The sequence below is a fragment of the Ammodytes marinus genome, assembly GCF_949987685.1.
Source record: "Ammodytes marinus genome assembly, chromosome: 16".
NCBI lineage: Eukaryota > Metazoa > Chordata > Actinopteri > Uranoscopiformes > Ammodytidae > Ammodytes > Ammodytes marinus.
Window position 1 is genome coordinate 5,907,560 of NC_137220.1, and position 14,914 is coordinate 5,922,473.

At 38.4% G+C, this 14,914-nt stretch overlaps 2 protein-coding genes across 2 annotated transcripts; both read right to left on the reverse strand.

Annotated features, from left to right (window-relative positions):
* Positions 1–953: 953 nt before the first annotated feature.
* On the reverse strand, positions 954–4,651 carry LOC307263154 (uncharacterized protein). The gene is made up of 4 exons (XM_080044224.1): positions 4,530–4,651; positions 3,380–3,976; positions 3,168–3,290; positions 954–2,807 (listed from the first exon to the last, which is right to left on the reverse strand). Exons 1-4 carry the CDS (start codon positions 4,541–4,543, stop codon positions 1,892–1,894), a joined length of 1,650 nt encoding a protein of 549 aa, XP_079900350.1. The 5' UTR covers positions 4,544–4,651; the 3' UTR covers positions 954–1,891.
* A 3,322-nt stretch (positions 4,652–7,973) lies between these two features.
* On the reverse strand, positions 7,974–14,388 carry LOC307263615 (uncharacterized protein). Its single transcript, XM_080044805.1, has 4 exons — positions 14,250–14,388; positions 10,848–11,444; positions 10,645–10,767; positions 7,974–10,290 (listed from the first exon to the last, which is right to left on the reverse strand). Exons 1-4 carry the CDS (start codon positions 14,261–14,263, stop codon positions 9,282–9,284), a joined length of 1,743 nt encoding a protein of 580 aa, XP_079900931.1. The 5' UTR covers positions 14,264–14,388; the 3' UTR covers positions 7,974–9,281.
* Positions 14,389–14,914: the final 526 nt, after the last annotated feature.

Genomic DNA, 14,914 nt, shown 5'->3' on the forward strand with positions numbered 1-14,914 from the left:
TGACTGACACTATATTAGTCTTATTGTGTATCTGGTAGAAAGTTGAAGTTGCTACTGTAAACAGCAAAATTACGAATAAAGCAAGAAAATAAAGAATTATAGGAAAACTATGAAAAGTGAGAAGAAAGCTTGTTTTTTTATTATGAAGAAAAACAAATGTTGTTTCCTCTCATTATTCAATATTCATAAAGTTTTCCATAATGATCTTGTGGTCTTGAGAGAACAAAACGTATTTTCTCATGATAAAAAGTTATTTATTTTATTTTCAGATTCTGTACCTGCAGTGTCTGTACAGCATCTGTAGTTAACACTTCACTGCACTAGTGCTTCGCTCACAAAGCTTTCTCTATCTCTCTCTCACACACACACACACACACACACACACACACACACACACACACACACACACACACACACACACACACACACACACACACACACACACACACACACACACACACACAAATGCACACTGGTAGAAGACAACAATGACTCATGGGATCAAATGATGAGCCACGTGGCTATCAGAAACGATGTGGAGCGACCAACATCCCTTAAAGGGACACTACTTAGTTTTGTTAAGAAGAAATAAACCCATTATCTCTCCTACAATAGAAATGTGGAAGCAGAAGCAACTGTGTTGAAAGATGTAGGCTACACAGAACTCATATATCTGTATAAACATTAATTCAAGATTTTACTTAAGCAAAAGGAAAAAAGTACAATCTTAAAAGTATCTTATAGTATCATACATATTACATTATTGGAATATTAGTTTCCTGCTTGATATTCTAATCTACATGGATGCATCAAAGTGAAGTGGTTGATCACACATTATGTGTGTCAAATTTTAATCTTAGTACATGTTGAAAGCAATACATTACAAGGAACTATTGAATTTATTTTCATCATTTATTTCAGGAATTCTTCAAACATCATATGAGAGGGTTAAATGGAATCATTTCATCTTTGTCTATTTATAAAACCATACAGTGAGGCCTGCTTCACTGCCCCAGAGAACTCCTCACTGGAAAATACTTTCTTCAATTTGGGTTTGAGCGCCCCATGGTGGTCAATATACCAAATTGTATACAGTAGAAGTGGAAACACTGCTGACATGGCAGTTTCCTCACACCAGATCCAAATTAGGTGCAATAAAAGGTAAAGGCAAAACAAACCAATGTGCATAACAAGGCATCGGTAAAAAGAACATAATAATAAAGTATTAGCACTTTCTGTAATTGTATCTTTACAGTATCAGGAACAAATGATGAATTTTTTATATATTAAGGTTTATTTCTTCATATAAACACATTTTTAATATTATGTAATTAAACTATACAAGAACAATACAAATCAATTAAAACCACAAGCAATATGGTATAATATGACAGTACTGCTTTAAGTAACATAGAAATGTGATTAGTAGCAGCAAAATACAGTGCACGTAAAATCATACCATCTGTGTATAGTCTGTGTATTTAAAACACAATAGAGTATATACTGTAGAACACGATTTAAAACCATTAAACATACAATATACTTACATATACATATGTTGTCACAATCAATGACAACAAACACTTTTCAGATTGAATAATACGTAATAATGCACATCATATAATTCCTATAATTATGTGAGTAAATCCAACTTTTTATTAACATTTAATTATATAATTCATAAAATGTATTCATTTAACTTATTATCATCAGTTGAAGTGTGCATTACTTTTAGGGAGATGTTTGATTTATATGTGGTCATACCATCAGAGTGGGCAAAAAGGAACACAATAATCTCTGCTTACTGAGCTTTACTGAACTACAGATCAATTGTTTTCTGTCAGTTTTTCATCCACTTTGTCAAATGGCATTTCCCTTTCTCAATTTTTCTCTACTTCTCTGGATAAAACAGAGTGTCCAGGACAGCTTTGAGTTCCTCTGCTGTCTTCAGACCTTCTCTCAGGGAGTCGTGGATCTTCTGCCATGCGTCCATCTCTGAGCTCCAGAGTGCAGCTCTGGCTCTGATGAACTGGGAGACTTCAGTCTTGCTGCCTTTGGCCAGACCGATGCTGTCTTTACAGATGAAGAAGATATCCATTCCAAGGAAAAGAGCATTGAGTCCGATGAAACCGACCCTGGCTGACTTGGAGAGGGCAAGAGGACCTTTGGCTGCTGCCTGACCAATATCTGGGATCTCTGAGGAAACCCTTGACACATTACTTAATGCTCTACCTTCTTGGGCCAACAACACCTCGCCACTTCTTAACGTCTTAACAGCAGAGACACCATCGACAATTGAATCAATACCCTTTCCAATAGTACCACCTTTACAAAGCACCTTGCCTATTACTCCTAGAACCACATCTATCTTGTTTGTTTCCCTTTTCATAACCTCTTCCAGACAATCCTGGAGGATCTGAACATCCTCCATGAAGCTCTGGAAGACTTCACCGGCTTTCTTTTCCTGGTGACGGTTCACTCCGATCTCTGTTACTGTGGTAACAGCACTGTTGACTCCACTGGTGATTCCCAGCCCCACCCCGGTCATAGTCAGGGCGAGAGAGACTCCAGCTGTGAACGGGATCAACGCCAAACCAACGATAGACAGCACACCCCCAACTGCCCCCACTGAGCTGCCTACCACACTGGAGATCTTTGCCCCCTTATTCATGCTGTCTAGCTGAACAGCATTCTCCTCCAGTTCATTTAGAAACTGCTGCATCCTGGGCTGTCGCTCGCTGAACTCACTGATGAAACCACAACTTTGATCCTGGAACAAGAAAACCATCCGGAAGTTTTGGTTCATCCTGGTGAAGAGAAAGGTGGAAATCAAGAAAGAATAAATAAGATGGCACATGTCAAAAATTAGCATGTAAACTCAGTACGAAAAACACATTGGGATTTTACAAGATGCATAACATCCAAATCAAGCAATTATAAGCAGAAGTGTACAGGTAATTAAGGTTGATGGGATATAATATGTTTTACAATACATATGTTTTACACCAAAGTTCTGAACAACATTTTACCTGATGGTGTAGCTAGATGAAGAATCTGAGGTTACCAAAGTCAGGATTTGTCTCCTTGACCATTGTTATTTTTATTAAATGTCATGCAGATCCATCCAACGTTGAGGGCCAAATAAAGAATGCACAGGTAATGCTTACCTGATATCGTTTAGCTGACGAATGTGATCAAGCATTGTTTGTATGTCATTTTCAGACAAATCCACATTGAGATCTACAAGATCTTTAATTGTTGTCGTCTTCAGGCAAAACTCAGTTAAATAGCTGTGAAAGACACAGTTACAGTAACTCATTAGAAAACATTTTAATTTGCTTAATGTGCACAATATTTTGAGGAACGTTTTTTTTTTAACCTTTTCTCCAACTTGTCACAGATTGTCTGGGTGGTCTGTATGTATTGGTCCAGATGATAAGCCAGCACTTCCACATTCTGAAGACTGGGAGAGAAGAAGACACTTGCATCTCTTTTAAAATCCAGGAGCAGAGGGCAGATTAGCCGTGCAGCAACGATGACAACCTGAACATGTTCGAGGCAGATGTCTTTGGGCAGATGTAACATCTGGTTCTCTCCATCAAACACATGAAGTGAAGTGACCGCCAGCTTCTCCACTGCATCCAGGAAGCAGTCCAGTTTCTGCAGGCCCATCAGAGTGTCCTTCAGCACAGCAGCCAGCTCCTCCTGCAGCTCTGCACGCCTGTTGTCAGCAGTCATCTGGGTCACCTTACTCTTCATGTATCTAAGAAAGGCTTTTCCCTTGTCCTGTGACTTGGTAACATGATCAATGTTTAAGTCGATGTTGTCGGCCCTGACTTTAATATCCAGCATCATGTTTAACTCTGACTCCCTCCCAAGCATCCATTCAGAGACCCTCTCACAGAATCTAAGCACTGTGTCAATGTTGATGAGGGTGTCTGTGGTGTAGATGCTCAAGGCCTCCTGAAGTTTTTTCCTGGAAGACAGGATTACAGTTTCTGAGAATTTAATGATAATTCAAACAATTCCCTTAACTGTTGTTGACTTTGTCCAAAATTGATGAACCTAATGCCTTTCTATCCTTGGTTTGTTCTGCGACAATGAGGGAGAAACCACTCCGCCATTACTGATATATAAATCTTGTCACCACGACCCCTTGAACTCCTGGGCCATATCCTCTGTTTGCGGTGATTGTTCATATTCCAAATTGGACAGAGTTTAGATAAGAGAAATTTCCACATACACTTTTTTTTAACTTGAAAAATATAATCAGAGTCTCTTAATATTGAGAATCTGTTCAACGTGTCACACTGGCATCATAGCCTAAGGCTCAAGAAGTTGACAAAGATATTAATGTTCTCTCTTTCATAATTAAGAAGTTTTTAATTAATTGTGTTGTGTTGAATATTTCCGTCATTGAAAGATCTGTATAGACAAACTCTTTACTTATTTGACACTTTGCTGTATCTTCCTGGGCCTTTCTCTATTTTTTTCTGTGAAAAATAAGTAAAAAGATTCAAACTCTTTACCTTGCCGCAGACATGTTTCGCCTTTCTGTATTGTGTCTTCAGTTCCTTATCGGGGACTTGGTTGTATTACCAGTGTGGTAAAAATCGAAAATATTACCAATATTGCAAAGCTAATCAGGTCAGTCTTCAAAAGCTGTGCTAGAGATCACAGCTGCTGTTGCCGACCGATCAGCTGAAATGACAAACAAATCCCAAAACTTCGACAGGTAACATTCAACTGTGTTCGTATTGGTTTTGCTTTCTACACATCAACAGATTAAACCACACCCTCTTTACTTGTCTAAAAGCTGGTAAGTCTAGTAAGTTCAGTTAGAGAGGGTAAGTGCCTGTCTGCGCAAACAAAAATGAAGTGATAAAATACCAGGCTGCAACATACCTTCACTCTTTAAAGGTTATTTCCTGATGTTGCCTTCAGTTGCTGTCAGAAATGTACACAAGAATTGATCCCATAAATTGAACCGAATAAACAACATAGTTTCCCCTCTGCAGAATAATGCTCATCTCCTGTTTAGTTCCGATTGGCCACTCCAAACATTAACATGATTTGGATTTTTACAACCACATCATAACTACAACCTTACCTTGGTATATTAACTATAACCATGGACAGGCTGCTCATCTATTAACTTGTTCATTCATTTTATTGATTGAATATTTACTTTTTTTTAATACCAATAGACATTTGTGCAACAGCTTTAATGAACCTGCACTAATGTGCACAATAACCCAACAGACTTTCTTTTTGAAGAGCCTACAAAACAAGGAATGTAAACATTGATGCTGACTGACTTTCGATTCCCCTGAGGCTGAGCTATTGGTATGTGGATGTTGTATAGCAACTTTAGAGGGAAGCTGTACAAATGATATCCTCATGTCTTACTAAATACTATTATATAAAGTATTGTATGTTTAATTGATTACTTGTAGGTCCCTGTGGCAATAAAAACAACGACAGTACAGCTTGTGCTGTCATTTCACAACTGTGTTTGGTTAAAAATACTTTTCCAAAGGAGAAATAGCTTTTTTATCCCATTTCCATCCCAAACTCTGAACATAACCTTACTCATTCAGTATTAGTTTCCATGGTAATCTAGACAGGTTTAAATAAAGCCATACACCTTCGTGACAATGAAAAATGTTGCCTTTAGACTCAACACACCTCCCTTATCTGTCAACCTCGCTTCCTGGTTCACCACTCTGATGTTTGCCACAAAATAAAAAAACAGATGTAGTCATGCACGTCTGGTGTAGTGAACAAAGGGGTTGTGAGCACTGTACAGTCAATGCAGACAACGTATCATGCCAAAGAAAATAACAGGCCAAGTTACTGGCGCCAACATGGGCATACTTTTGTAGACAAAAGGTCACGGTCATAGGACAACCAAGTATTCACAGTACCTTCCAAAACATTACCCACAGGCATGCCACTTTAACCTCTTAACATTGTGCTTTAACACTCATTACCAGTGGTGTACCGCAACGTTCAATTGTAAGGCAAGGCAAGTTTATTCATATAGTACAGTTCAGACACAATTCAGGCCACTCAAAGTTATTTTTAAATTAATAGAAATAAAATATTTAAATATAATTTAAAAAAATTACAGGTTAAATGGGTAACAGAAATGTCTTGTAGGCCCTATTTTTGTTTTCTATTTACATGCTTCCACTCGGTCAGATCATCTAATGCCACAATGCGTTCTTTGAGTATAGCGGAGACGACTCACAGATATACCTTCGGCTGAAACCTGGCATGTCATAGATTGTCAATGATAGTAATTGCTGGATGGCACAACACGCTTTATAACACAAAGACTATAAAATCAGAAATGATTTTGCTCTGTCCCCCCAACCCCATCATATATCTTGAAGTCAACCTTGTTCCCTTGTCTTCTAATGTGAAACCTGTTGCAATACATTTGGGAGCAATGTTTGACTCTAATCTAAGTTTTGAAACTGATCAAAAAAGTTGTCCAGTCCTGTTTCATTCAAATGCTTCAAATGATCATTTTCTAAAGCGGGGGTCAGTAAAATTTGCCAAATTTTGTCAAATTGAGTCCCGGTTTAGAAAATTATGCAGACCCTTTAATAGTCTTATTGTGTATCTGGAAGAAAGTTGATGGCTACTGTAAACAGCAAAATTACGAATAAAGTAAGAAAATAAAGAATAATAAATGGAAAACTATGGAAAGTGAGAACAGAGCTTGTTTTTTCATTATAACAAAACCAAATGTTGTTTCCTCTCATTATTCAATATTCATAAAGTTTTCCATAATTATATTGTGATCTTGAGAGAACAAAACGTATTTTCTCATGATAAAAAGTTATTTATTTTATTTTCAGATTCTGTACCTGCAGTGAAAGAAGAGGAACAGGAAGAGGATGGGCAAACAGAAAGAATGAAATGGAGGAAAAAAGTAGGTGTAAAGATAACAAGAAGGGGAATAAGTTACAGAAAAAAGAAAGTGATTGGTAACATGAGGACAGTAAGTAGGCAGTGTGATTTGGTTGTTACTCATTCCTTTCCTCTAACAAGCAGACAGCAAACTGATCAACTGATGAACCACGTGGCTATCATGAACAAAATGTGAAGCGACCAACATCCCTTAAAGGGACACTACTTAGTTTTGTTAAGACGAAGTAAACCCATTATCTCCCCTACAATACAAAAGTTTAAGCATAAGCAACTGTGTTGAAAGATGTAGGCTACACAGAACTCATACATCTGTATAAACATTCATTCAAGATATTACTTAAGCAAAAGGAAAAAAATACGATCTTATAAGTATCTTATAGTATCATACATATTACGTTATTGGAATATTAGTTTGCTGCTTGATATTCTAATCTACATGGATGCATCAACGTTTATTGGTGGATGATATGTTATGTGAGTCAAATTTGAATCTTACATGTTGAAAACAATACAAAACAAACAACTATTGAATTTCTTTTCATAATTTATTTCAGGAATTCTTCAAACATCATATGAGAGGGTTAAATGGAATCAAATCATCTTTGTCTATTAATCAAATCTGCAGTGAGGCCTGCTTGACTCTGCCCCAGCGGACTCCTCACTGGAAAATAATTTCTTCAATTTTGGTTTGAGCGCCCCATGGTGGTCAACATACCAAATTGTATACAGTAGAAGTGGAAACACTGCTGACATGGCAGTTTCCTCAGACATGCATGATCCTGTAGCAGCAACACATGTGCAGCTAACAGAACAATAACACAGCATGACACACAACGTGACACACTGTTACATAGCAGAAAACATATGAGTGTTGACAAAATATTTGGTCAAATAAAATCAATCATAGTTAAGGCTTACAATTTAGTCAAGCAGATTATTGTGACACAAAGTGTTCTTCTTATGTCCACATCGTAATGTGTGCTATATAAAAAGATTCAGATTAATAATACAAAATATAATGAGAATTATGATTCATTTTATTGGATAAAATAGGACCTTTATTGATCCATTGATAAGATGTACAATCAACCAAGCAGCATATATGCAAACAAGAATTGTCTCCAGAGTTAAAAGTTACAAAATCAAACCAATGTACATAACAAGGCATCGATAAAAATAACATAATAATAAAGTATAAGTATTTTTTGTAATTTAATCTTTACAGTATCAGGAAGCTCTCACCACACATCATTATGACCACACTGAGAAAAAGACAAAATTATAAACTATGAATAAATTAAGGTATATTTCTTCTCATGAACACATTTTAAGATTCTCAAGAAATAAACCGTAACACTTTATTTCAAGGGGTATGCATAAGACTGACATAACACTCTCATTACACTGTCATAACCGTGACATGACACCTGTCATGAACATTATAAATAGTTACGACTGTTGTCAGAAAGTGTCCTTCGGTCAATTATGTCACGTTTAATGCATCATTGACATTGTATGAGATGTCTTTGTTATGACAACCTGACATAAAATAAGACAAAATATCTTGTCGATCTCTTGGTTATGTCAACTTGACATTAGCCAATAACATGACCTCTCATAAACATGTCATAGGCCTAATAATCAAATGTAAACTTTTTCGATTATGTCCAATTTTTGACATTTTTTACTTAAAGGTGCAGTGTGTAATATGACATCATCAAGAAAGTTCTACAAAGTTCTAGAATGCAACACTCCCTGGGTAACCCCACCCCTATAGAATAATAACAGAAGCTACAGTGGCCTTCAAGGACAAGAACAATTCTACATTTTAAACAATGCACCTGATGACATTCCAACTATGACACTTTCAAGATGGCGGCACTAGGCTTTGGTCCAAAATATGCAGAAATATGGAAATATATGAGACCCTTTCTAAGGGAAAAAAAATAATTCAAACTTTTTTTTTCAGCTATTATGCACTAAATTAAATGTACTTGTGGATATTATAATTACTTTCTACAAAGTCTGCTAGGAAATAAAACCCAAAATTCTACACACTGCAGGTTTAACTTGAGGCAAACAGAATCATTCATGACAGTTTAATGTAATCTTACCACGTAAATCGAAAACGTTTCATTACATTTGATTATCAAGCCTGCTATGACATGACTACTATATAATACAATTCAATACTAGTGATTATTAGTGTTTGTATTTATAACACAATAGAGTATATACTGTACAACACAATTTAACAATAACACATTAAATTGGTCTTATATGTGGTCATACCATCAGAGCTTGCAAAAAGGAAGACAATCATCTTTGCTCACTGAGCTCTACTGAACTACGCAAGCATTGTTTTCTTTCAGTGTTTCATCCACTTTGTCAAATGCCGTTTCCATCTCCATTTCTGTTTCACTGTCTCTCTTCATCTCCTCCTCTGGATAAAACAGAGTCTCCAGGACAGCTTGGTGTTTCCCTGATGCCACCAGACCTTTGCTCAGGGAGTCGTGGATCTTCTGCCATGCGTCCATCTCTGAGCTCCAGAGTGCAGCTCTGGCTCTGATGAACTGGGAGACTTCAGTCTTGCTGCCTTTGGCCAGACTGATGCTGTCTTTACAGATGAAGAAGATATCCATGCCAAGGAAAAGAGCATTGAGTCCGATTAAACCGGCTCTGGCTGACTTGGAGAGGGCAAGAGGACCTTTGGCTGCTGCCTGACCAATTTCTGGGATTTCTGAGGCGACCCTGGGCACATTACTTAATGCTCTACCTTCTTGGGCCAACAACACCTCGCCACTTCTTAACGTCTTAACAGCAGAGACACCATCAACAAGTGAATCAATACCTTTTACAATAGCACCACCTTTACAAAGCACCTTGCCTACTCCTAGAGCCACATCTATCTCGTTTGTTTCCCTTTTCATATTCTCCTCCAGACAATCCTGGAGGATCTGAACATCCTCCATGAAGCTCTGGAAAACTTCACCGGCTTTCTTCTGACATGTCATGTTTACACCAATCTCTGTTGCTGTGGTAACAGCACTGTTGACTCCACTGGTTACGCCCATTACTGTACCACCTATGATCAGACCTACAGATGCTCCAAATGTTACAGGAAGTAACGCCAAACCAATGATGGAAAGCACACCCCCAGCTGCCCCCACTGAGCTGCCTACCACACTGGAGATCTTTGCCCCCTTATTCATGCTGTCTAGCTGAACAGCATTCTCCTCCAGTTCATTTAGAAACTGCTGCATCCTCGGCTGTCGCTCGCTGAACTCGTTGATGAAACCACAACTTTGATCCTGGAACAAGAAAACCATCCGGAAGTTTTGGTTCATCCTGGTGAAGAGAAAAAAGGTCAAGATTGAATCAATGAGAGGAAACATCTCAACGTTTAGCATTAGGGCAGAAGGATTCAGGGACAAATGCTAAATTGTGATTTTTCTGACAGATATTTTGACGGATCATTATTACATTGGCTACCCCACACAGAGTAACAGCCAAACCTAGACAACCCTAGTTGTCCTAGACAACATATGACATGATGATGGCACTAGAGGAAGAATCAGAGATTTGCCAAAATCAGGTTTTATCCCCTGGGCACAGTTCTGTACATCAAATTTAATAGCAATCAATTTAATCTGGAAATGGTTAAAGTTTGGAGCCAGAAAAATATGCATGGGTAATGCTTACCTGATTTCACCGAGCAGATGAATGTGATCAAGCATCCTTTGTGTGTCGTCTTCAGACAAACCCACATCGAGGTCTACCAGATCTTCAATTGTGGTCAACTTTAGGTGAAACTCAGTTAAAGAGCTGTGAAAGACACAGTTACACTTACTTCCTAGAAAGAGACATTACATTTGGAAAATGTACATTATTATGAAGAAGTTTACCTTTTCTCAAACTTGTCACAGATTGTCTGGGTGGTCTGTATGTATTGGTCCATCTGATAAGCCAGCACTTCCACATTCTGAAGTCTGGGAGAGAAGAAGACACTTGCATCTCTTTTAAACTCCAGGAGCTGAGGGAGAATTTCCCGTGCAGTAGAGATAACAACCTGGACATGTTCAAGGCAGATGTCTTTGGGCAGATGTAACATCTGGTTCTCTCCATCAAACACATGAAGTGAAGTGACCGCCAGTTTCTCCACTGCATCCAGGAAGCAGTCCAGTTTCTGCAGGCCCATCAGAGTGTCCTTCAGCACAGCAGCCAGCTCCTCCTGCAGCTCTGCACGCCTGCTGTCAGCAGTCATCTGGGTCGCCATACTCTTCATGTATCTAAGAAAGGCTTTTCCCCTGTCCTCTGACTGCTTAACATGGCCAATGTTAAGGTCGATGTTGTCAGTCCTGACTTTAATGTCTCTAATCATGTCTAACTCCGACTCCCTCCCAAGCATCCATTTAGAGACCCTCTCACAGAATCTAAGCACTGTGTCAATGTTGATGAGGGTGTCTGCGGCGTAGATGCTCAAGGCCTCCTGAAGTTCTTTCCTGGAATGACAGAATAACAGTTTGAATATTGTTTTGAAATCTCACGTACAATCCACTGAACCATGGAACTACTGAGCTGTTCCCACATGGCAGACGCTACAGAGCTACCAACACAGGAAACCCCAGTCTCAGCAAACTAAATAAACCAAAAAAATATCAATAAAAGGTTTTGTTCTGCAATCCTCCGAACACTTTAAAAGATATATTTTTTAAGGTGTTTTGACATGACATGCAGTGAATGGCCCGGGCCGGAGTCAAACCCAGTTCCGCTGCTACAGGGACGGAGACCTAATGGTAGGCATTCTACTCACTACGCCACAGAGCGGCCACTTTAAATACTGTTTTATTTATCATCTATCTATCTATCTATCTATCTATCTATCTATCTATCTATCTATCTATCTATCTATCTATCTATCTATCTATCTATCTATCTATCTATCTATCTATCTATCTATCTATCTATCGCATTTGTATCCCTGTTGAATGTCCTGTTTTTATGTTCTTATGATGGAATGCATCACGTGAACAAATTCTGTTGTATTCCTATGCAATGACAATAAAACAACAACCATTCCGCCATTGCTGATAAATAAATCTGCATTCTGCCAGAGCCTCTGTTTGAGGTCATTGTTACCATTTCTTGGTTTGGCTCAGTTAACAGGAGGCATTTCTTAAAGCTATAGTGTGTAACCTCGGTCACACCCATGAGGATTTCTGAGTTATTACAATGACACTGTTGTTGCATATACATGAGGTAAGCCTTCATTGATCGCTGTCTGATTTGATTCCTTCTGCTGTACATCCAGGTAGAATCAACCACTGAAACATTTTGCTTCTTGAGCTCCTGTGCCAGTTTAGGGCGGTGACACCAGTTTGTAAACACTGACACACTGAGAAATACTTTTGAGAAGCTAATAGGTTTTCCAAGTTTGTGTCAACTCATTTGGCAATGGCTTGAATCTAACCGTTATCATTCGTATGGAAAAGTTACGCACTATAGCTTTAAGAGTTGTGCTTCACCTGCAAAATGTCACTAAAAGACACAGAAAACAACAGCAAAAGACAGGCAAATAGGACTGCAAAGAGTTGCAGGCCAAAAAGGTTTGGACCCACTGGTCTTGGTCTAAAAATCATTCTTCTGTTTTGTTTTGTTTTTTTTGCATTTACACAATTTGACCAGCAGGTGTCGGCAGTGCAAATGTGTTCACCATGTTTTCACAGAAACAAAATCACTGAAAAGAGAAAATGAGACTTATATATACTGTATTAAAGCAAAGAGTATTTATTCCATAACAAGAGTTTCTCCGAAGGATCACTTCTGGCTGCTCAAGGCAGTCAGGAGTGATACAGGTTGTAGGAAACATCACATATGTATGGTACATCTCCATCACAGGAGGCAGGTTGTATACACTCACTTTATTAGGTACACCTGTTCAATGGCTTATAAAAACATATAGCTAATCAGCCAATCACATGGCAGCAATTTAATGCATTTAGGCATTTAGACGTGGTCAAGATAATGTACTGAAGTCAAACCGAGCATCAGAATGGGGAAAAAAGGGGGTTTAGGTGACTTTGAACATGGCATGGTTGATGGTGCACGGCAGGATGGATCCATACTTTCATGTTGTTCACGCCAAATTCTGAACCTGCTATCTGAATGTCGCAACTGAAATCGAGACTCATCAGACCAGGCATGACTTTTCAATCTTCTATTGTACAATATTGGTGATCCTGTGAGAATTGTAGCCTAATTTTCCTGTTCTTAGCTGACAGGAGTGGCACCCGGTGGGGTCTTCTGTTGCTGTAGCCCATCTGCTTCAAGCTTGCTCGTGTTTTGCGTTCAGAGATGGTATTCTGTATACCCTGGTTGTAACGAGTGGTTATTTGAGTTACTGTTGCCTTTCTATCATCTCGAACCAGTATGCCCATCCTCCACCAACCTCTGACATCAACAAGGCATTTTACGTCCACACAAAGGTCGCTCACTGGATATTTTTTCTTTTTCGGACCATTCTGGGTAAACCCTAGAGATGGTTTAGAGTGAAAATCCCAGTAGATCAGCAGTTTCTGAAATACTCAGACCAGCCCTTCTGGCACCCTCAACATTGCTATGTTCCAAGTCACATGGCTAAATGCATTGAGTTTCTGCCATGTGATTGGCTGATTAGTTATATGTGTTAACAAGAAAATGGACCTCTGCACCTAATAAAGTGGCCGGTGAGTGTACATTGGTCAGACAGGAAGTCTACAGGTTGGCTGGATAGAATTTGGTTTACAAGAGGCTGTCTGGGGCAGACAGTGCTGGGTACTAAATGTAGGCTATGACATGCGTCTTAGTTTGTTTATTCCAATGTATAGTGAAGCTTCGAGATAATTTATCATTACACCACATATGTATCAGCTCTGGACCATCGAAAGAGAATATTCTACATATGAGGGTACAATAATTGTCTGTGTAATACGTAAAATGTAAAAATTATATTACATTGATGATGAATAAAATTGCTTACATAACTAAAGGGGTGTTTATCTTTGTTGCTTTCGTTTTCTAAAATGCAACATTCTAAAAGCACAAACTAAAAACTACCAAATAGTTTAGGCTATATGAGAATTAAAATGTCAAACATCTTGACAAAAAAAGATCAATTGTGTTAAATGTTTCAGGCATTCAAAGAGCTGTAAGCAGCCAGTACACACTTTGTTTAGCTTATTTCACACTTTGCTGTTGCTAGGCTATTGGCTCTTCTCGCATTTTCTGTGCCAAAGTTAGTAGCCTACATCAAAATTCAAACTGTTTACCTTGCCGTAGACATGTTTATCCTCGCTTTCTGTCTTCAGTTCCTTATTGAAGCCTCGTCGTATCTGCGTGGTTAAGTTAAGGCATATGATCAAAACTGCAAATCTTATCATGGCTGTTAGGTTTTGTTTTCCTTTCCAGACGTCACCTAACTAAACCACACCACACCCTCTATGTAACCGAATGAGAGGCTTGTTTTCAGGTAAGCTTATTCAGGAAACTGCGCTTAGCACACCTTTATAGAGGTCCATGGTTGGCAAAAAAAAGTGATAAGAGTCAGCCTACAGCACACGTTCACATTTGCAAAGTTTATCGGTGGTCTTGAGAGAACAAAACATATTTTCTCATGATAAAAAGTTATTTATTTTATTTTCAGATTCTGTACCTGCAGTGAAAGTAGAGAAACAGGAAGAGGAAAAAGAAAAAGAAAAGGAAAGAATGAAACAGAGAAGAAAGGTGTAAAGATAACAAGAAGTTAACGAAAAAAGAAAGTGAATGGTAACATGAGGACAGTAGGCTAAGTTTAGTGTGAGCCCAGTTAAAAGTATTGCAAATGACAAGCTATCTGTCCTCTGTTTTCATTTCCCCGAGTAAAACTGAAAAGTCTCTGATTTTTTCTGGTGCCCTGCAAGCTGCAATCATGTGGAGCGCTAACTTCCTGTTCTTA